General features: G+C 38.7%; 2 protein-coding genes across 2 annotated transcripts; one reads left to right on the top strand and one right to left on the bottom strand.

The window, feature by feature from the left end:
* Positions 1-1456: 1456 nt before the first annotated feature.
* On the bottom strand, positions 1457-1996 carry LOC111471419 (pectinesterase inhibitor-like). The gene has a single exon (XM_023117138.1). It carries the CDS (start codon positions 1994-1996, stop codon positions 1457-1459), a length of 540 nt encoding a protein of 179 aa, XP_022972906.1.
* Positions 1997-11629: 9633 nt separating this feature from the next.
* On the top strand, positions 11630-13176 carry LOC111471393 (aspartic proteinase PCS1-like). The gene has a single exon (XM_023117115.1). It carries the CDS (start codon positions 11759-11761, stop codon positions 13019-13021), a length of 1263 nt encoding a protein of 420 aa, XP_022972883.1. The 5' UTR covers positions 11630-11758; the 3' UTR covers positions 13022-13176.
* Positions 13177-23915: the final 10739 nt, after the last annotated feature.

Raw genomic sequence — 23915 nt, 5'->3', positions numbered from 1 at the left:
CTACTTTTTGTCAATGAGTAGATGTCACTTGTTTGTCTTGTGTGGAGGTCACAACCTACAGATGTCACTTGTGTGTATGCCCTAAACTTAGTCGTGCCAATAGATTGGTAAATCCTAAAATATAGAATAAAGAACTCACAAGAAAAGAAGTCAAGCCTCCTCGAAGGCAGTCTAAAAATGACTAAGACTCCAAAGGAGTTGAGCCTCGATTAAGGGGAGGCGCACTTTGTTCAAGAGAAGGTGTTGGATGATGAAAGTCCCACATCGGCTAATTTAGGGAATGATCATGGGTTTATAAGTGACGAATACTAACTCCATTGGTGTGAGGCCTTTTGGAAAAACCCAAAGCAAAGCATGAGAGTTTATGCCCAAAGTAGACAATATCATACCATTGTGGAGTATGAGAGCTTATGCCCAAAGTGGACAATATCATACCATTGTGGAGCATGAGAGCTTATGCCCAAAGTGGACAATATCATTACCATTGTGGAGCATGAGAGCTTATGCCCAAAGTGGACAATATCATTACCATTGTGGAGCATGAGAGCTTATGCCCAAAGTGGACAATATCATTACCATTGTGGAGAGTCGTATTCATCTAACATGGTTATGTGTCTTGTGTGGAGGTCACAACCTACTTTTTGTCAATGAGATTGTGACATGTAGATGTCACTTGTCTTTTGTCAATGAGGTTGTGACATGCAGATGTCACTTGTTTGTCTTGTGTGGAGGTTGTATGTCTTGTGTGGAAGTCACAACCTACATTCTCAACCGACTTTTTGTCAATAAGGTAGATGTCACTTGTCACTCTTGTGTGGAGGTCACAACCTACTTTTTGTCAATAAGGTTGTGACATGCAGATGTCACTTGCCTGTCTAGAGGTCACAACCTACTTTTTGTCAATGAGATTGTGACATGCACCTACTTATAAGAGGGTGGGTCGTTGGGCCAGAAAACCTTTGGCCTTCCGCTAGCCTTCTCTTTCTTGTTTTTTTTTTTTTTTTAATGAAATCGGGACGATTCATGACCTAGTTTTTCTGCACTATAAACTCGAAACCAATCCAAACTGACTCGAATCCAAAAAGATAAAACAAACCAATCTAACCAAAAAAGTTATGAATAAATGAAATCGAGTAAGCTTTTGAACAATTTGGGCAATTCTCCCTCCATACTCATTTTGATTCGATTCAAACTAGTTTCTTTAGCTTTATCGTGTCTGCTGAGGAGGTCTATAAATCATTAAGAGGAAATTATGTGCAACTATTGACTCACGAACTAGAACTTGTGACCTTAAAGTTCGAGAGCAATAAAAGTTATCGAGTGACCCCAGATTAGTATCGAGTCATCTTAGATTTTGGTTTAAAATATGAAGGAGTTGATGTCCAAATTTATAGGATTCAAAACAAACATATTATTGATTCATGGCATTCCAAGTACATAAAGGTTGAAGGAGGAATTAGGCACGCCCAAGAAGAAGATTGGCTATAACCAAGATGATACTACAAATATCTTCCACAACCTTCCCGCTGCCAGACAGCGCCGTTGAGTCCTTCGGCGGCTGAATGAAGCTGTCCAGACAGTTGCCGGCTTCTGTCATAGCTGTAGACGCCATAGTGTTGACGCCATTATAGTCACCTTTCCCCAAGTAGTTCTTCCCATCCACGATGTCGTCGACGACATTGTTGAAGTGTTTAGCACAGGTGGCATAGCGCTCCATAAGCTTGGGATCGGATGCATTAGACTCCAAGGACTGGGCGAGGACACGACTTTGAGCAGCCTTGTCGTGGGCGAGGTTGAGAGTAAAGATGGCCAGCCCTTTTAGGTCTGTGGTGCCAGCAGAATTCAACACGTTAAAGCAAAAAGATGGGTTTCTAGTTTTCTTGCAGATGGTGGAAATGATGTCGTCTTGGGAAGCTGCATGCATGGGCACCATCCCATTGAAGAACATAATTGAAAGGACAATGGAAGAGACGACAAGAAAACTAGAAGATGCCATTTTTTATTTTTCTGTCTGTTTTGCTCAATTAATTCATAGGGAGGGTGTGAATGTTTGATTAATCCACCACACCCAAATGGTGGTGAGAGTTCTCTTATTTATAATCATTTACAGAATACAGAAATAAGGTAAATTACAAATAATAAGGAAATAGCGATAAAAGGAAAGAATAATAAATGAATACAATATATTTGTATTTAGTAAAAGGGAAAATATGGTAACCCGTAATGTAAGGCAAATATCTAGATATTTGCCTTATAATGAACGGTCAACTATCCTTAACACCCCCCCGCAAGCTGAGCGTCGGATTTGAACGAACATGAAGCTTGGATCTGAAAAATTCAAAGAGAGGTCGAGAAATACTCTTTGTGAAGATGTCAGCAACTTGGAGATGAGAGGGTACATATTGTGTACGAAGTTTGTCAGCGATAACAAGTTCTCGAAGGAAATGATAATCTAGTTCAACATGCTTGGCCCGCTTGTGAGAAACAGGATTAGAGCTCAAAAAAATAGCACTTTTGTTGTCACATAAGAGTAAGGGCTGCGGTGAAATAGGGACCTTGAGGTCATGCAAAAGATGCGTAACCCAAAGAAGTTCAGCAGCAGTTGTGGCAAGAGCACGATACTCAGATTCACAGCTGGAGCGTGATACAGTAGGTTGCTTTTTGGCACTCCAAGAAATGAGATTGTTACCAAGATAAATAGAATAGCCGGATGTAGAACGACGAGTATCGGGACAACCAGCCCAGTCAGCATCCGAATAAGCGACTAGCGTACTAGGAACAGTGGATGGACGAAAGATAAGACCAAAGTGGAGTGTTCCTTTGACATAGCGAAGAATACGTTTGACAGCAAGAAAGTGATCTGCAGTAGGGGCATGCAAGAATTGACTGACAGAATTGACAGCATAGGCAATATCTGGACGCGTGATAGTCAAGTACTGAAGGGCGCCAACAAGAGATCTGTAGAGAGTAGGATCAGAGAAAGGAGAACCATCAGCAGTCAGGTGTTGAGAAACAACCATGGGAGTGTGAACTGGTTTGCTATCGAGCAACTGAGCACGAGTAAGAATATCTCGAGCATATTTTAACTGACTGATAAAGAGACCATCAGGAGTGGGTGAAGCTTCAAGACCAAGAAAGTAACTGAGAGAACCCAAATCTTTGGTAGCAAACTCAGAATGAAGCTTGCGAGTAAAGCTGTTAATAAGAGATGAGTTGTTGCCGGTAACAATAATGTCATCAACATAAAGAAGCAAATAGATAAGGTTAGATTGCTGATGAAAGACAAAAAGTGACGTGTCAGCGCGACTACAAAAAAACCCAAGTGTGAGAAGAAATGAGCTAAAACGCTGAAACCAAGCACGAGGAGCTTGCTTTAAGCCATAGAGAGCTTTCTTTAATAGACAAACATGCTTTGGAAATCGAGGATCAACATACCCAGGAGGTTGTTCCATATGAACACGTTCAATAAGCGTTCCATTGAGAAAAGCATTCTTGACATCAAGTTGTCGAAGAGGCCATTTATTTGTGACTGCAATAGAAAGCACAACACGGACAGTGGTAGCTTTGACAACTGGACTGAAAGTGTCAGTGTAGTCAAGACCAGGAACCTGAGTATAACCTTTGGCAACGAGACGAGCCTTGAAACGCTCGACGGATCCATCGGGCAAATATTTAATACGAAACACCCATTTAGAGCCCACGATGTTGGTGTTGGCAGGGCGAGGAACCAAAGTCCAAGTATCATTTTGTTGTAACGCTCGAATTTCTTCATCCATGGCAGCCACCCAAGCAGGATTCTTAGCCGCAGATTTGAATCATTTTGGCTCAGTGGATGCAAGAAGAGCAGAGAGAAGTCCAGATGAGCCCAACATACCAAGATTTGCTCGATGACGAGTCTTGAATATACTAGCTTTGGCTCGTGTGATCATAGGATGAGTGCCCAAAGAAGAGAAATCAACAGGAGGTTCAATAGAGGTTGAATTAGAAGTCGAGGGTGGCAAAGTGGAACCTGCAAGAGAAGTATCAACCTGCACAGACTCATCTACAAGGTCAAAACAAATATCACACAGGGATGAACTGGATTGAGGAATGTGCGGTGATGAAGTGGTAGGGGGGGATGAATCAATATGATGAAGATGTGGTTCCAAGAAATTTGAAATAGGAATAGTGGAAAGAGGTTGGGCTTGGGAGCTAGGGATAGCAGGAAAGTGAGTTTCATCAAATTGAGCATGGCAGGTGATATATAACTTAGTGGTGGCGGGATCAAGACAGCGGAACCCTTTATGAACAGGACTATAACCCAAAAAAATACAAGGAATGCTGCAGGGAGAAAGCTTGTTAGGCATATAATCACGCAAATAAGGATAAACACGACAACCAAAGGGATGAAAATTGTCATAATGTGGAGTGTAGCCATAAAGGAGTTCAAAGGGTGACTTACCTCCAAGAAGTGGAGTAGGCAACCGGTTGATAATATAAGCTGCAGTGCTGAAGGCGTCAACCCAAAAACGAGGAGAAAGATGAGAGTGAACGAGAAGGGCCAAGCCAGTCTCAGTCACATGACGATGTTTTCTCTCAACACGACCATTTTGAGCAGGTGTATATGGACAAGAGAGTTGATGGTGGATGCCAGAATTACGTAAATGAGTTTTGAAACAAGTACTAGTATATTCGGTACCACCATCGCTTTGAAATACCTTGATACGAGAAGAATATTGATTTTCCACAAATTTTTGAAATTGAAGAAAAATATCAAAAAAATCAGATTTAAATTTTAAAGGGTAAAACCAAGTGAATCGAGAGTAATCATCAATAAAAATAGCATAATAAAGAAAACCCGAATTTGATTTGACGGGAGAAGGACCCCAAAGATCACAATGAATAAGATCTAACACATGAGACGACCTACGTTCATTGCGGGAATAAGGCAATCGATGGCTTTTCGCAAGCTGACAAGTATTACATAATGATGAAGAAGGCAATAAAGACGTAAGAGAAAGATGACCTTTTTTATTTAAAAAAGAAATAACAGAATGATTCACATGACCCAGACGAGCATGCCATAAATCATATGAAGCACGTAAAGATTTTTTTTTAAGGGCTGAAATAAAAGCAGAGTTGCCGCGCTCCAGCACATATAGCCCTCCATCTCTTTTACCGGTTGCCACCACCCTTCCTGTTTGATGATTCTGGATAGTAATAAGATTATTAGTAAATGTAACGGAAAGAGGAAAATCAGACGTTAATTTACTTATGGAAAGAAGATTTTTAGTGAGGTGAGGGACAATCAAGACATCTAATAAGTGAATATTTGGAACAGGAGAAAGAGTACCGATGTGGGTAATGGGTAGGGATGCACCGTTTCCTACAATCACAGAGTCCTTACCCGTGTAATTTTTAGACTGATCCAGAATTGATGGGTCGGCAGTCATATGGGCCGAAGCTCCAGTGTCCAAAAACCAATCAGCAGCATCGGGTCCAGCAATAGAACATGACGTGTTAAAGGCTTCAGCAAGGTGAGCATGAGAAGAATCAGGTCGAACATACCGTTGGTTGCAGCGGTCAGCATAATGGCCCTCTTTGCGGCATATTTGGCAATGAGGTGGTCGACGACCCTGACTTGAGTGGGTTCGTCCTCGATTAGAAGAGTTGTTTTTGTGAGAATAAGAACGACCTCGCTGGTTGGTAAAGGAAGCAGGGTGACTTTCATGGGTGCGGCCACGATTAGTGGCTATGAATGCTGTAGGAGTGGAGTCAGAGGACTCAAGAGAGCGCTGGAACAACTCAAAACTTTCAGTTTTAGAGACTAGATCTGCAAAACAGGGGATAGGGGTGAGAGCCATCTGAGCAGTAGAAAAAGCTGAAAATTCGGTGCCGAGTCCACGAAGGAACCAATGCACTTTATCAATGTCCTCGACGGGTCTGCCAATGGCATGAAGTTGGTCACAAATTTTTTTGAAGGCACGGGCATACTCAGCAACAAGTTTTGTGCCACGTTTCATCAACTGCAAGTCATCCTTGAGTCTCAGTTCACGAGCTTTTGACTGATGGCTGAACGTAGTTTCCAACGCAAGCCAAACATCACGTGCAGTAGAGAGACCAACGACAACAGCCATGGCTTCCTCAGTGAGAGAGGAGAGCAGGAGACAGAGAAGTCGTTGATCGGCTGCTCTCCATGCCAAATATTTGGGGTTGAATGTTGAGGAGGTTACTGGTTCAAAGCGAGGTGGTGGAACCATAGTTCCATCGACATAGCCCAGCATGTCTTGACTCTCAAGAAGAGGGAGAAGTTGGCTTTTCCAAAGAAGATAATTGGAGGAAGAAAGTTTGATGGTGATCATATGGATTATAGTATTGAAAGGAAGAAGATGATAACAAGATTCGGAAGCCATAGAGAAGAAAGGATCAGGGTTGTTAAACCGAAAGGGCTCTGATACCATGTGAATGTTTGATTAATCCACCACACCCAAATGGTGGTGAGAGTTCTCTTATTTATAATCATTTACAGAATACAGAAATAAGGTAAATTACAAATAATAAGGAAATAGCGATAAAAGGAAAGAATAATAAATGAATACAATATATTTGTATTTAGTAAAAGGGAAAATATGGTAACCCGTAATGTAAGGCAAATATCTAGATATTTGCCTTATAATGAACGGTCAACTATCCTTAACAGAGTGTTTACATATTTACACACACAATTTTAAGTAAAATGCTATTAAAAGAAAAACTAACAAAAATAGACGGAATAGGTTATGCTCTTTTCTCTCCAAACCCAATCATAAACTTGGCTCGGTTATTATGCACACTTTTCTGGACAATTCTCCTCTGCTTAAACTAATAATATTTATTTTACAAAAAAAGAAAAAATCAACTTTTATTAACTTAATATTCAACAATACGTTAGTTGACATGCCACAATACCATATTCAATAAATAACCTAATGCGTCGACAAGTATTTGTTTTGCCAATGTTTTTTTGTTGGCATCTCGAAAAGTAGTCCTTGCCATCATTGTGTGTTTTGACGTGAAAATTGTGAGTCAATAAACTCGACTTGGTTAAAATAATAGATGTGGAAATCATGCATTGAGAAGTTAGTAAGTCAATAAGCTCGACTTGGTTAAAATCATGGGATGTTGAGAAATTAGTAATCATGGAACATTTCGGGGCGATCACGAGATAACCCAGACCAACCTCGGTCCACGATTTCCTGCAAATTTGTTAGAGGCATCATAAACCTGAAGATAATATATGTTTATGGCATAACGTATATATAGAGACATCATGCATCATAGAACATGAAAGTAATCCCAAAATACATAACATAACATCATATATATGTCTCATGGGATCCCACGTAACATAACATAAATTTAGTTATAACATAACATAACACCATACACGTCAAACAGTCACAAGTACGACACGTGTAAGGGGCATAGAGCACAAGTCGTTCATACTTTGTACAATTCATCTCACCAATCCAATAGTAAAACCACTTATTTGGTTGACTCAAGCCATCACTAAATTTTCTAAGTGGCTATTCGTTTGATCCTACTCACCCAGGTTTTGTTTCGAAATTGACTCCCAATATAATACTTGAATTTTTTAGATAAACAAATAAAAATAAAATAAAAATAACAACATAGGGGCAAAAGGGTCATTTTGCCCCCACTCTTACCTAGGAGTCTAGTTGTTTGGGCTGTAAGAAGAGAGAAAGAGAAAGAAAAGAAAAAGAGAGAAAGAGAAAGGAGAAGAAGTTAGGGTTTGGGAGAGAGGAATAGTAGAGAAGACAAACTGCGGAGATTGAATCCAAGGCAAGAAACTTCGAAGCAATACTCCTCTCGGTGGTGGAAAAGGAGTTTGGGTGGTGGATCCACTCATTCCAGCAAGAAAATCTGAGAACGGACAAAGTAAGATTCCGAACTTCGTGTTTCGATTTTATCTAGATCTAAGAAATTTCATGAGCGTTAGATCTGGATTTTTTGAGGTATGTAACTAAAATAAGATTCACATAGGTCTCTTGAAGTTTTTGGACAAAAATCGGAGTTTCAAGAAAACGTTATTTTCGATAAGAACTCGTGTTTTTCCTCAAATTCGAACTCAAATAATATGACCTGTGATTACCAAAAAAATACAAGAAAAATATATTGTAGAAATAGAATATGAGATCGTGAAGAGAATTTATTGATTCGGATTACGGATTGGAAAATATAAAATCGGAAGAAAATAGATCGAAAACGCCAAAACTCACGTTTCTGGAAAATTTAGAAAAAAATGCAGGAGGAGAGAGGTGGCATCGCCGCCACATGTTGGCCGATGTACGGAGAAGCTCAGCAAGACCGACGAGTGACACGTGGCGACTACGGGCTAGAGAAGCGCATCAGGCGCGCGTAACCGGGTCGGCCTGAGTCCGAACCACTCGAACTGGCCGCTGGCCCGCGACTGCGCAGGAAGTCACGCGTGAACACATGCGCATAGTACACCCTCCAGAGCGTTAGCGCGCGTGTAGGCGCGTGAGTGACCATTTTCCCTCCGTTTGCTTGTTTTTCGCCCCGATTTTAACTCTGATCCTATTTTTATGTGAATTAGGACCTATCAAGGAAATTCCATAATTTTCATAACCGTTTCCGGCAAATAATTCGAGCTTGGGAAGGCACGTGTCAACCATGTAAGTAGCCATTTGGATTTCCACTAGGAACAAGCATGCATGCTACCACCCATTAACTTAGCTAGCCGAACCTAGTATATTAGTATGGAAACTGCGAAAATGAAATGATTAAGAAAAGCTAGATATGAAAGGTTTATTAAATCTGCTTGATTGAGATTCTGATAAAGTATGTATGCATGAGGAGGATGGAAAACTTGTGAAATCTGCGCTTCGGGTAAAGATGGACGTTATCTTCCCGTTGAGCATGTTTGTTAATATTACATGAACTGTTGCGTGTGAACTCTTATGCATGATGATTGCTTGTGTTATCTTTCTTGATGAATAGGAAGAAATTATGAGCTTAGATTAGGGTTCTTGTGACTAAGTAGGCTAGATGAGACCCTAGATTGGGGGACCTCTAGAATACCGTGCAATGAGACCCGCGAAATGATTACCAGCGGATCCAGAGCCCAGAATTCCAAAACCGATAGGTTTGGGAGACCAGGCACGAGAATCCTAAAGATACATGAATCCAAGTCTAAGCCACCAAGTTCCACCCTAGAAAGAATAATAGGTCACCACGGTAACCGTAGGTAGCCCGCTAGAGTTGAGCAGTGTAGATAGTGTCATCAAAACCTCCAGTTCTCTCTCTCCTCCGATACCGTACCGTCAAGACAGATCTCAGGTACGGAGATCGTTGAGCTTGGCAGATCCAGATGGGGAAGTGTGACAGGTGCCCAGACCTAGTGGTGATAGCTAAGAGATCTTCTGAACAGGGACTCCTGGGCCGTAGAAACCCGTCCCTGAGTGGGGAATGTAGAGCCACATAGGATGACTCAGTAGCTGACCGGCACACAAGGGGTCGCACCCGAATTTAGTGGATGTATGGTCCCGTGTGAGAGTCGTCAGCCAACCTCTACGGATGATGTTCAGAGAGAGTTACGTATTCAGATCCAGCCATACGATCCCCTCAGATTTACTTATGAGGTCGCGCCTCACCTCAGGACACTGATCATTTAACTGCTTAAGATGGACAAGCCTCCTAAGATACAGAAAAGAGAGTTGTAATGTGATTCGTACTCACTAGAACCTAGAAATAAGACCGTGGATACCTACTAAGATAAGGATGCGAAAAGAGTCTACAAGTAGGTTGCTTACTAAGTATATTTTTATACTCACCCCTTTCTCCTATTTTTTATTAGGTACCAGTCGATACAAGGAGGTGTTCGAGAGCTGCACTGTCACAGAAGGGTGTCGTTTTGGAGCATTAGTCCCTTGTCGGTTTCTTTAAAGTCATTTGTCCGTTTTCATATTTAGAGTCTTTTGTATTTTATTTTATATTTGTAATTCGTATTTGTAACATTTGATTTGATTTTATATTTAATTTTGGTGTCCTTGATTTCCTTTTCTTGTTTTAAGGTTTGCAAGAATTTTACTTCTATTTTATTTTCTTTTTCTTTTTATTTGTTTTCGATTTCGTCTTTTTAGTCCAGATTTGGTCTTTCAAACCCATTTTTATTTGTTTTCAATTTCGTCTTTTTAGTCACGATTCGGTCTTTCGAAACACTTTTGAGGTTATTGTTTGGAGTCTACTCGACCCTCTTTGAGCTTGTCTTTAACACTCGTTCCGCCTCGTTCTCTCGAACTTGACATATGCCTCGACTTAGTTACATTGCACATTCTTGATGTATTGGATGATGCACCGTCCCTCATGTGATCGGATAGAAGTTACTTGAGGGTCGCCCCTTGTCTGTCTTATGTGGAGGTCACAACCTACTTCCTATTCAAGATGATACTACAAATATCTTCCACAGCCTTCCCATTGTCAAACAGCACCGATGGGTCCTTCGACGGCTGCATGAAACTATCCAGACAGTCGCCGTGCCATAGTGTTGATGCCATTGTAGTCACCTTTCCCCAAGTAGTTCTTCCCATCCTCGATGTCGTCGACAGCATGGTCGTAGTGTTCAGCACAAGTGGCATAGCGCTCCTTAAGCTTGGGTTCGGCTGCCTTGGACGCGAAGGACTGGGCGAGGACACGACTTTGAGCAGCCTTGTCGTGGGCGAGGTTGAGGGTGAAGGTGGCCAGCCCTTTTAGGATCTGTGGTGCCAGCAGNCGCTCCTTAAGCTTGGGTTCGGCTGCCTTGGACGCGAAGGACTGGGCGAGGACACGACTTTGAGCAGTCTTGTCGTGGGCGAGGTTGAGGGTGCAGGTGGCCAGCCCTTTTAGGATCTGTGGTGCCAGCAGATTTCAACACGTTAAAGCAAAAAGATGGGTTTCTAGTTTTCTTGCAGATGTGGTGGAAACGATGTCGTTTTGAGAAGCTACATGCATGGGCACCATCCCATTGAGGAATAGAATGAAAGGACAATGGAAGAGACTGCAAGAAAATTAGAAGATGCCATTTTTTATTTTTCTGTTTGTTTTGCTCAATTAATTCATAAGAGGGTTTACATATTTTTACACTCACAATTTTAAGTAAAATGCTATTAAAAGAAATACGAACAAAAATAGACCGAATAATAGGTTAGCTTTTTTCTCCTCTTCTTAAACTAATAATATTTATTTTACAAAAAAAAAAAATATACGTTAGTTGACATGCCACAATACCATATTCAATAAATAACCTAATACGTCGACAAGTCATTTTATTATTGTTAAACAAAGATTTCACTCGTTTATCACTATGAACTTAATTCAATTCATTTAATGTCATAGTTTTGAACTAAAAAATTACATATTCAAATGCTATCACATATATAGTCAAACTAAAAACAAATCATTTTATTCCGGACTAGATCTCAAATTTGTACCACACATTTGTTCAAACTAAAACTAAAACCTAAAACTAAAACCAATTGATTATATTTTCTTGAAATAGGATGTTTGAATTGTACATTCCCTTCCATTTTTACTCTCTATATATTCCCAACAACAGCTACGTTAAAAAACACGTTGGATATGACCCACTGTTGAAATATATCGATACAACAACAAAGAGAATAGAAAAGAGGTTCTTTTTAGTTGTTGCTTTTTTTTATTTGTTTGGGTGTATTTGGACGGTGGGTCATATCCAACGTCAAACCTTCACAAACCCATAATCATGCCTCTCTCTCTCCTACTTCTCTCCCTATTCGGTGTCTTATTCTCCCCATCAAACTCCCTCTCCCTCTCCTTCCCTCTGACCTCCCATTCTGTCTCCTCCCAAGAAGCCTCCCTTTCCCTCTCCTCCAAAACCAAATCCCATGGGAAGCTCCCCTTCCAGTACTCCAACGCCCTTGTGGTGTCTGTTCCCATTGGATCGCCGCCGCAGCAGATGGACATGGTCGTAGACACCGGCAGCCAACTGTCCTGGATTCAATGCCACGGCAAAGTAAGGAGAAAATCAGTGAAGCCCATGATTAATTGGTTTGACCCTTATCTCTCCTCCTCTTTCTCTTTCCTTCCCTGTAACACCACTCTGTGCAGACCCCGAATTCCCGATTTTACCCTTCCTACTTCTTGTGACCCAACTCGCCACTGCCACTACTCCTACTTCTACGCGGATGGGACCCTGGCCGAGGGTAATCTCGTCACTGAAAAATTCACCTTCTCCAGTTCCTTTACTACCCGCTCCCTCCTTCTGGGCTGCGCTACGGCCTCCACCCAAAACAGGGGTATGTTGGGAATGAATACTGGACGCCTCTCCTTCATCTCCCAGGCCAAAATATCCAAGTTTTCCTATTGCGTTCCGGATCGGACCGGGTCGGATCTAACCGGCTTGTTCTACCTTGGAGACAATCCCAACTCCGCTAAATTCAAATACGTCAACATGTTGACTTTCCCCAAAAGTCGACGCTCCCCGAATCTTGACAAGTTGGCCTACACCCTCCCGATGAAGGGGATAAGAATAGGCAACAACAAACTCAACATCTCGCCGGCCGTTTTCAAACCGGACCCATCTGGCGCCGGTCAGACCATGATCGACTCCGGCTCGGATTTGACGTATTTGGTAGATGAGGCCTACAGCAAGGTCAGAGCAGAGATGGTGAGATTAGTGGGGCCCATGATGAAGAAAGGATATGAATACGCCGCCGTCGCGGACATGTGTTTCGACGGCGCAGTGGCGGCCGTGGTGGGTCGGAGGATCGGCGACATGTGGTTCCAGTTTGAGAATGGGGTGGAGATATTGGTCGGGAAAGGGGAAGGGTTATTGACGGAAGTGGAGAAAGGGGTGAAGTGCGTGGGGATCGGACGGTCAGATAGACTTGTGACTGAGAGTAATATAATCGGGAACGTTCATCAGCAGAATATGTGGGTGGAGTACGATCTGAGCAATAAGAGAATTGGGTTTGGTGTTGCTATGTGTAGTGGATTGAAGGCATGATCATGGACGGTGGAGATTCGTACTATTCTTTTGTGTATCTATTTATATTACCAAATTTTGTTCAAATAAAACAAAATTTGTTGTAATATCAATACTTATTGATCATTCATTTGGTTTGGTGAAGTATATGACTACCAAATAGTTTGTTCTTTTAAGTTCCATACTTCCTAGATATAATATAATGGATTAATTTATAAAATTTCCAAAATGAATAAATAAATAACACATCAATATCCACACATCTTTAATTAAATCATAGGTCCATAATTTACATCATTAAATGTATACATCTTGTAAGCCGGCTCTCTTTTCATCTTTGGATGTTTGGTTTTTTTTTTTTTTTANTGCCCTTTTTGTAAGGTGGGAATAACGATTTCAATGTCTTTTTTGTTGGTTCACTCAAATTAGAGATAAAAGGAAGTTCCAGTCAAAACAAGATACTCGAGAAGTTTCAGTCAAAACAAGATACTCGAGAAGTTCCTATCAAAACAAGATACTCGAGAAGTTCCAGTCAAAACAAGATACTCGAGAAGTTCCAGTCAAAACAAGATACTCGAGAAGTTCCAGTCAAAACAAGATACTCGAGAAGTTCCAGTCAAAACAATATACTCGAGAAGTTCTAGAGTTCCAGTCAAAACAATATACTCGAGAAGTTCTAGAGTTCCAGTCAAAACAAGACACTCGAGAAGTTCCAGTTATAACAAGACACTCGAGAAGTTCCAGTTATAACAAGAGAAGTTCCAGTTATAACAAGATACCCAACGTGATGATGTGGCGGTAAAATTGACATCATGGACCAATCGAATTCAAAACAAGATACCTGACAAAATTGATGATTTGGTGACAAAATTGACATCATGGACATCCTGGACCTCGAATCAAATTCAGAACAAGATATTTGACAAAATTGATGATGTGGTTACAAAATTGACATTATGGACGAATCGAATTCAAAATAAGATACCTGACAAAATTGACATCATGGATCAAGTTTTTGACATCAACAAGATACTTGACATTAGGTGCAAAATTGACATCATAGACAATAACTTGTAGACATCATAGACCAAGTGCAAAATTGATATCCTAGACAATAACTTGTAGAGTAATAGATGGTGGAGTTTTGAATAGTTTTAAGTTACTTCCAATAAAAGTTTTCAGAAAAGAAATTATATGAAAATTAATTTTGAGAAAAAAATTATTTGAATTATAAAATTATTTCAAATGTAATGATTTTAATTAGATTTATAAAATTTTTATAGATTACTTTTAAATTATTACTCTTCATTAACAATTTTTATTATATTATTACATTTAAATATATATATATATTAAAATGAAACATGTGGTCTATAATTTTTTACCATAAATTTAAAACTTATACATTTTGTTACGGAGAATGATTTCAAAATGGATAACCACACTACTCTCCTTATTAAAATTAAAGAAAAAGATATGTTATGCAAATATATGTGGATTGATAATAATTTCAAAATGGGTAAGTTCGACACTACTCTCCTAATTAAAATTAAAAAAAAGATATGTTATGCAAATATATGTAGATGATATTATATTTGTCTGATCCTCCAATTTTCTAAATGTATGCATGAGTTTGAGATGAGTATGATGGGAGAGTTTTCTTTCTTGGACTTCAAATCAAACAACTATGGTATCTTCCTAAATTAAGAGAAGTACACCAAGGATTTATTCAAAAGGTTCGAGTTCAATGAGGTAAGATTGCAAAAGCTTCCACATCTACCAAGCTTGACAAGGATGAAAAAGGTAAATGTGTAAATATAAAATCTTATCGAGGTATGATTGGATCTTTACTCTACTTGACTGCTAGTAGACCTGATATTATGTCTAGTTTATGTCTTTGTGCTAGGTTTCAATCTTGTTCTAAGGAATCTCATTTACATGCGGTTAAAAGAATATTTAAATATTTGCTTGCGACTATTAATTTAGGATTGTGGTATCCTATAAATATTGAGTTTAAATTAGTAGGATATTTTGAAGCGGATTTTGCAGGAAGTTTACTTGATCGTAAAAGTACTAGTGAAACTTGTCAATTTGGATGCCTTATCTACTATGGAAGCGGAATATATTGCGGTTGCTAGTTGTTGTGTTCAAATTCTTTTGATGAAACAAACTTTTTGTGATTTTGGATTAAAATTTAATAGTGTGCCTATATTTTGTGATAACACCAGCTATTAATTTAACCAAAAATCATGTTCATTGTTCTAGAACTAACATATTGACATTAGACATAATTTTATTAGAGAGCATGTGCAAAATGAACATATTATTCTTGATTTTGTAAGTTCTAATAATCAATTAGCAGATATTTTTACCAAACCGTTAAATGAAGAATTTTTTTGCAAAAATAAGCTTAGCTTGGTATTATTCGGTGTGATTATATCTTGAATTTGAGTTGGGTATGATATATCTTGAATTTTATAATCTTATTTGAAGGCATATGTCATTCTTTTATTATTTTTTATTGTTCTTTTCAATGATTACAAGGAGGAGAAAATTAGGAAAAATATGCCCTAAGTTGGTTATTTTATAATTGATGAATCACTTCGATGTTATTTTATAATTAATGAATCACTCCGTTGTGATGTTTCATAATTCATTAAAGCATTAATATAGGGGGAGAATATGGATTTGAGAGAATTTCAAATTTATGATGATATATTAGAATGCCTATGATTATGCATCTATATTGGTATCACGATATTATTATTTGGAGATGTTCATTATTTTAAGTTTTATGATTTTTATGGATTTCATACTATTTTTTCAAATGTTTTGTCATCATGTTGGTTTTTTTTCCCTTAATTTTAATTGATTTTTTTATTTTTTATGATAACAAAGCTACCTCCAATTATTAATAATTCTCAGTATATTTGTAGGGTTGAGAATAACAATTTCAACGTCCTTTTAGGTTCACTAAAAAGAAAAAGTTCAAGTCAAAACAAGATACCCGACGTGATGATGTGGCGGAAAAATTAACATCATAGACCAATCGAATTCAAAACAAGATATCTGACGTAATGATGTGGTGACAACATTGACATCATTAGACAATGGTAAAATTGATATCATTGACCAATGTCAACCAATCAAAATATGACATTTATAAATAGTAACCAGCTGAGTTTTTAATTTTCAATTAAGTTTTAAATGAAAACTAATTTTGAGAAAAAAATTTATTTGAATTGTAAAATTATTTCAATTAAATTTATAAAACTTTTTGAGGTATTAAGCTAAGCTATTATAATATTTATATATATATATATATATGAAACATGTGGTCTATAATTTTTTTACCATAAATTTAAACTTTTTTTAGACTTCAATCACTATTTAAACTCATTACCTCTTCCTATTTTTAGAACAACACACCCAACATATAATACAATATAAACTTACATAGTTTACTCTGATCTAAACTTTTTTTAAAAGCCTCCATTGTTACTCTCTACAAAGCTTTCAATTTTATTTCGTGTTCATCTTATTCTTGAGAGAGATGTCTATTATATTGTGAGAAATTTAAAACCTCCATTGTTACTCTCTACAAAGCTTCCAATTTTATTTCGTGTTCATCTTATTCTTGAGACAGATGTCTATTGTATTGTGAGTCATTTCATGTCCAATTTTATTTTGTGTTCATTACCTCTTCCTAGAGAGTTGGTGTGTTTCTATAAGATTTCAGACAATTGTACCAGTTTGATCATGAGTCGTAAAAAGGATTGAGTTTGCTCTTGAACTCGTAAAAAGAGTGGTGTACCGGTTTGATCCTGGAAATGATTAAGTTTGCTCTTGAACTTGTAAAATGAGTGGTGTAGTGGTTGGGCTCTGATTCGAAGAAAGAGTCTAGAAAAGTTTATGAGCGGTGGAAAGGATTAAGTTTGCTCTTGAACTCGTAAAATGAGTGGTGTAGTGGTTGGGCTCTAATCCGAAGAAATAGTCTATAGAAAGGTTTATTTAAATTCTCAAGAGACACTTGGGTAGTGGAGTAGGTTGAGTTTGACCTAACTACTATAAATATATTCTCTAACCCTTCTCCTATTTAAATTCTAAATTATTGTTAAGTTTTATTGTTATTGGAAAAAATTTAATCATTAGATTGTTGAAACTCTACCCTATTCACCCCTCTAGTGTTGCTGGGAGCGGAGAAAATAACAACTAAAACCAACCTTGCTCCGCCACTAGGCACAACTAAAACATTGCTCCCCATAGGGCACAACTAAAACTACCTCAGTAATGTATCCTCTATGACTCATGAACCTCAACATGCTTCGTCAGTCGATGAAAGATTGGATTGGTGGATAAATAGGTGGCACCAATGTTGTCACACCATAGGCTAGGCACTCACGCTTGTGAAATCTCGAGCTCACGCAAGAGGACTTGGATCTAGATTAATTCGGCCAGTGACATCAACAACCTCCTTGTATTTGGCCTCCGTACTAGAACGAAAAACTGTCGATTGTTTCCTTGAACTCCAAGAGATAAGATTACCACCAAAGAAGATCGAGAATCATAGCCTAAATCTTGAAAATGAGATCATTAGAGAGTTGTTCCAAAATCAAGTCTTAAACTTAGCTGTTATTAGAAACTTCAAGTGACAAACAAATAAAAAGTTCTGAAATGTATATATGTAAAACAAAAAGTGATGGCCTCCACAAGACGAGGGTGTGTGATATGAACCAAGAGATATCAATCATACAATATATTTCATTGAAGATGTGAAGAAAATGTTTTATTCAATGTTTCACACATTGTAGAAGAATCAAGTTTTATTGTTATAAATTTTGGGTGGATCATAGAGTTATAGTCTGGCTTATTTACACCATGGATAATTATGACCCTCAAGTATACATATGTGGTATATATATGTGGTATATATAGTTTAGTGAGTTACATGAACCATAGAGAGTACGTTATTAAGATGTTTTTAGTTGTGCCGAATGGAGGAGCTAGGTTAGTTATCGTCTTCTCTTGGAAGGGTGCCACAAAAGGGAATTTATTGTTCCAGTGCAAGAAGGGGTGCAAACAAGTCAATTATTATCAAGGGTGATGCGACAGGTCAGTGACTATTTTTACCTAAAAAGGCGATGCAACAAGTAGTTAAAGTCCAGCACCACCCGAAAAGAGTTAAAAATCCGAAATAGTTTCTAACTACAATGTTAAAAATTAAGTTTTTAAATATTTTGCCAAACCATTTCATGTCATTTATGGTCAACTAAACTAAGAATAAATTAGGCATTAGCTTTACAAATACCGCCATGTTTTTACCCTTCTTGATTTCAAAACTGAACATTTCCATCTATTTTTGCTAGACCTTTCATTCCATTCCATTCCATGGCTTCAACTAAATAAAATTTTTTGTTTCTTTCATTCTCTGTGTGTATATATATGTATATGTGTTTGGATCTCATTCCACATCTTCATTACCAATTTTAATTTCCATAAGAACCCAAAGGAACAATATGGAGTTTAAAGCTCGAATTGTGGCTCATCCCGGGTACACAAATCATTACCAATTCAAATAATCTAGATTTATGTAGCTTATGCTTTTAATAGGATATGATTTTTAAGTCATTCATTTTGTGTAAACTAAATCTAATAAGTGAACAAAACATCTTAAATAATGATTGAAGTTTCACGAAAACAAGGGATGGCGACAGTGGTGATAAATGACTATGGTGAACCAAGAGCTAATAATAGACCAACGCTTCTACCGTTGCCGATGACGAGAGCAATAAGAAACCCTACACAAATATGTTTATTGAAGACAACATGTTGGCAGCAGCATCAACAAGGAAACTTAAACAAAGAACTAATGGTGTGCTAAAAATATTATATTAAACTTGTTTATGAATGGAAATCTCTTTATGGCTACAAACATTTACGTTTAAGAGTTGGGGATATTGATTCATATCTTAGGCTAATTAAGACAAGAAATTTTAACCATCCTCATAGTTTATGATGGATTACTTCAATCGCTAAAGACACTTCATCCCTTTCACCTCTGCATAGAGCTCTTCCATCTTTGTGAAGAAAGGAAAGGATGAGAAGGCGAGAAACATAAAATGCCCTTTGAGCTTCTCGGTTAGAATGTTTTGAAATTGAGCATTTTTTGTTCAGTAAGAATTATCTTGTCTTTCATGTACCACAAGTTTCTACCGCTCAAATAGGATGTTTTTCATGAAGAGCTAAAAGAAAAATAACCGAAGGAAGGCCTTGAATTTCTCAGTTTAAGTTTCAGCCAAAGCTTCTCAAAATCCAAAAATTTCTTCCCACGTTTAAGTTTATCCTCTACGTTGTTTCTTGCTCTTGGTCTTATACCATTAGCTTTCCCGGGGTGGTGGAAATATAGACTAATTTTGCTCAAGGAATTGAGAGAAGATGAACTTTAAATCAACTAGACCACGAGCAAGAAACAACCTAGAGTTTTGGATAAGTACAACGTCGAGTACCTTACTTTGACCCCTTATAGTGCTCGATTACGAATCAATTTAAGTGGAATCTGTCTTAGATGAACTGTGATATGTAGGACTATAAATTTTGTGAAGAACTCGAGTAGAAATATTCATTGAATCGCTGGAAAACAAACAATTTAGAGGAATAAAATCACGCAGACTGTCCTATTTCAACGTCCAAAGGTTAGGGACAATGACATGGCAGTCTGTGACCCAACTTGATATGAACCAAGGCATCTCAATCATGTAATATTAATGTCATATTAAGAAGAAACCATATTTATTTATGCAACAAAATCTTCCAGATACTTCAAGTGGGGCTTTATTTATTTTTAGATGGTTACAAATTTATGATTGATAATTGAAAACTAGATTTATGGTGTTTCATTAATGTATCAGTCTTTTTATTTATTTTTAGATTACATTTACACCGTGGTTAATTATGGTAATAAAGTAGGAAGGTTACAGTTGAAATGTCTAAGGAAGATCAAATGTTTCATTTTGAGGCAAATAAAGTCATTTATGTTATTTTTGTCGATGAGACTCGGAAAATATGGTAAAATGAGCATTTGTACTTTCCTTTTGGCAATAGCTAAGTTTCTTTGCAATTAGTTTAGGTTGCATGTAGAATCATTCAAGCTTGACATAATCAATCTTGCTTGTTGAGTGATTTGAATCTTAAACAAGTGTTTTTACCTTAACATATTTGATCAACAAGATAATCTCAATCTTACTTCTTTTGTAGTGATTCCTTCTCATTTGGTATCAGAATTTTCCATTGAGGTGAATTCTTATTATGATATCACAGCTTTTCTTTGGGTTGATGTCTTATAAGAACCACATCATCTTAACTTTGTTTTCTTAACCTCTCCATACTATTTAGACTAATTCACCTATTTTTAGATCGGTTCTCATAGTTACTTTTTATGTTCTAGAAAATAGACTCAATTTTGGACCTACCTAAGAGATTTGAGAAAGAAATAGCTATAGAAGAGTCGTCAAAAGTGATCCCGGACATAGGTTAAGAGGTACTACATTAAATTTGATGACCTTTACTCATGGTAAAGATTGGTTCACTCATATTTAAACTTGTTCTCTTAAAACTGTTTGTTGTTCCAAAAATTATACACAATTTGCATCCTACCATACAAATTTGGATGAAAAAATAGACGACACTCGAACACATTGAAATAAGTAATTAGTCATATGGAACAAACAGTACTTGCAAGAATCAATTAGTATCTAAGAACTTAATTGACCTAATATCATGATAGCCGGAGGGAGTAGAAACCATATGAGAATCCTTACATACATGCTGGAAGGATTAGAAACCCATTTATAACCAGTTATGCTTTAGGCCTTTGATAGGTGTCCTAGAGTGTCAATATGTTGGTTATAGATTATGAACTATTGTTTTACGTTACTAAGGTACTATAACCTAGTTACAGGTCTCAATGTCTCCTTTAGGTTGACCATGTACCTTATAGGGACGATTAGGGTACAACCCTATTTGTCACGACTCAATATTTTACTACGGACCTTGACTAACAACGGCACATGAATGCACAAAATAATTTAAGTATGCAACAGAGAAAAATCATTTACTTCTAATAAAATTTCGAATGACAAACAAAAACAATAAACAGTTTGGAAACAAATTACGAAAGAATGCAAATACAAAATAAAGACTAGACTGACGCCTCGGGACAACCCATTCCTCTGTGACAATCCCTGTCTCCATCACGCCCTCCTTTGACCGATGCCTCGCGCTCCTGAAAAGGAAAGCATAGGAAGTATGAGTATAAAAATTATACTCAGTACGCCACCTACTTGTAGGCTCTCATTGCATCCTAGCTTAACAGGTTCCCACGGTCTCCTAATTTGGTTCTAGGACATCTGGTTCTAATCTTAGTCCCTTGGGCTTTACCAGTTCATCGTCCTTTCATTTGATACCTAAAGGTTCCTTACGCCGAGCTGATATGACTCGTATCTCTCTATGAGGCGCTACCTCTACATGAGGCGCTACCTCTACATGGCTATCTAAGACTACATGGTATCTAGCCTCTAGCCTAGGAGTGTGTTGAGTATCTTCTAAACCCATATAGTCCCCCTATGGGGGAGAGCGACCCAACCCGTTCCCATGCAGCTAATGAGCTATACGACGTGGGGACACATTTCCCCTGCGAAATGGCTAGGAGTAGTAAGAACTGGTTAGGAACCCCTAGTCCTCCCACGAAGCTATAGATATCGTTCATACACTAGCAATCTATGAACACTCCTGAGGTACCTCGTCGATGTGGTAATTCGCTAAGTTCCTAGGGGAAGGTTAGGTCTAGCTAGAGTGACTTGTCGCTCTACCCATTATCATAGCAAAATGGGTCATAGAAAATAACAGAGTGTGCATGCAACTGTCGTCTAACATCATAATATATAATTCATGCAAATTAGGCACGTAGGCTCAACGGGGCGATGACCTCCATCAAGCACCCAGAACGCGAAGTTCGCGCTCAATGGGGCGAAGTCATCCATCAAGCACCCGAGACACGGAATACACAATTCCAATATGAATTAAACACATGCATACGTACCGCGGAAATTTAAAGCATGATCGCACGCTCAGATAATTCACCCAAAACATCGCATATTATTACACATCATCAGCTCATAACAATCAGTCATAGGAGGCTACTACCTAAGGCGAATAACTAGCATGCATGCAGTCCAAGTGAATCTTACAAGTATTTCCTCCTAAATGCCGGGTGGTGACTTACCTAGTTGACGCATGCCCTTTCGTTAGCGTTTCTATGCCCGTGAGGTGTCCAAAAATACTGTTTTCCTTCAATTAGGTCCCTAATTACATAAAAATAGTATTAGAACTGGAGTCGGGACAAAAATCAGAAACAAAGGGCGAACGGGCCAAAACGGGCATATCACACGCAACTGTGCACCGATCACGCTCGAGGAAGTGCGTCAGTCGCAGGCCACACACGCAGCTGCTTCTACGCAGTCGCGGGTCGGGAGGCCTGGTTCAACTCGGGGTTTACAGACGACACGTGTCGTCGTTTCACTTGAGTTGCGTTGCTCCAACCGACGATCGATGTGTGTCTGGCGCCTGTCGAGTTGGCCTCCACCGCTCAGCGACCAACACGTGGCTGCCGATTTTTTTTTCCTCTTCTTCTCACTCCCCTGCAATCCGTAACACAGTTATTTTTCTTATTTTCATATCTTTTGATTCGGAGTTCGGATCGATATGATTTCTTAGGCAAGTCTCTAGATCGCGTTACAGGCTACGTCTTGGTATTTTTTCGTAATTTTTGCTTTACTACCAGACGAGTTAAGAGCGTCAGAAATTTGCTTACCATTCTCAGATTGAGATTTCGGCCACACTTCTTCACAGATCGTATGTAGAGTTGTTCCTAGATGAATATATGAATATTTTATGACTCGATTCACATCGGAAAAGCTCAAAAATGCAAAATATCATTCAAAACCTTACCTCACGAAATGTTCTTGGATCTTGACGGAGCGTCGACCTTGTACAAGTCCATCTGAAGGTGGATTCCAGCAGTGGTCCGACGAAACTTCGCGGCAACTCTTTTCTATTTCCTCTTAATTTTCTCTCTAATTTCTTTTTCCTTTTGCAAGAGGTTTGATGGAGTTTTCCTTGAACCCCTATTATGGCTAGAGGGGCAAAAATCATTTTGCCCCTCGGTTGAGTTAGCAAACTTTTTTATTTTTTATTTTTTCGCGTTACAAACTCTCTCCTCCTTAAGAACTTTCGTCCCCACAAGTGAATATCTCTTGGAAGAGCTCGGGATAATCTCTCCTCGCGTCCTCTTCTTGTTCCCAAGTTGTCTCTTCCTCACGGTGGTTACCCCATGATGAGACCTTCACCAAGGGAATAACTTTGTTGCGCAATTGCCTAGTGTCTCGAGCCAAAATTCTGCTAGGCTTCTCCTCGTAAGACAGATCTTCCCGAAGAGGAAGCGTCTCATGCTTGATCACATGGGTAGGGTCTAGAGTGTACTTTCAAAACATGGACACGTGGAATATATTCTGTTCGACGGCAAGGTTCGGTGGCTGGGCAATTCTGTAAGCCACAACCCCAACTCTCTCTAGAATCTCGGAGGGGCCTATGAACCTTGTGCTTAATTTTTCCTTCTTTTCGAACCTCAACACCCTCCTCATAGGGGCTACCTTCAGGAACATGTGGTCACCTACCTCAAACTCAAGGTCCCTTCTACACAAATTTGCATTGCTTTTCTGTTGGCTCGGTGCGGTGAGTATCCTCTGCTTGATTTTCTACACTGCTGCATTGGTGACCTAAACCAACTCTGGTCCCAGTAGTTGCTGCGTGCCTACCTCTTCCCAAAACACTGGTGTTCGACACCTATGCCCAAACAGTG

This window comes from Cucurbita maxima, unplaced genomic scaffold (genome assembly GCF_002738345.1).
Source record: "Cucurbita maxima cultivar Rimu unplaced genomic scaffold, Cmax_1.0 Cma_Scf00052, whole genome shotgun sequence".
Classification (NCBI taxonomy): Eukaryota; Viridiplantae; Streptophyta; class Magnoliopsida; order Cucurbitales; family Cucurbitaceae; genus Cucurbita; species Cucurbita maxima.
This window is presented reverse-complemented; position numbering and strand designations above follow the sequence as displayed.

Bases quoted from the DNA above. Each gene is read 5' to 3' on its own strand.
- LOC111471419 (XM_023117138.1), bottom strand. From the start codon at position 1,996: ATGGCATCTTCTAGTTTTCTTGTCGTCTCTTCCATTGTCCTTTCAATT.
- LOC111471393 (XM_023117115.1), top strand. From the start codon at position 11,759: ATGCCTCTCTCTCTCCTACTTCTCTCCCTATTCGGTGTCTTATTCTCC.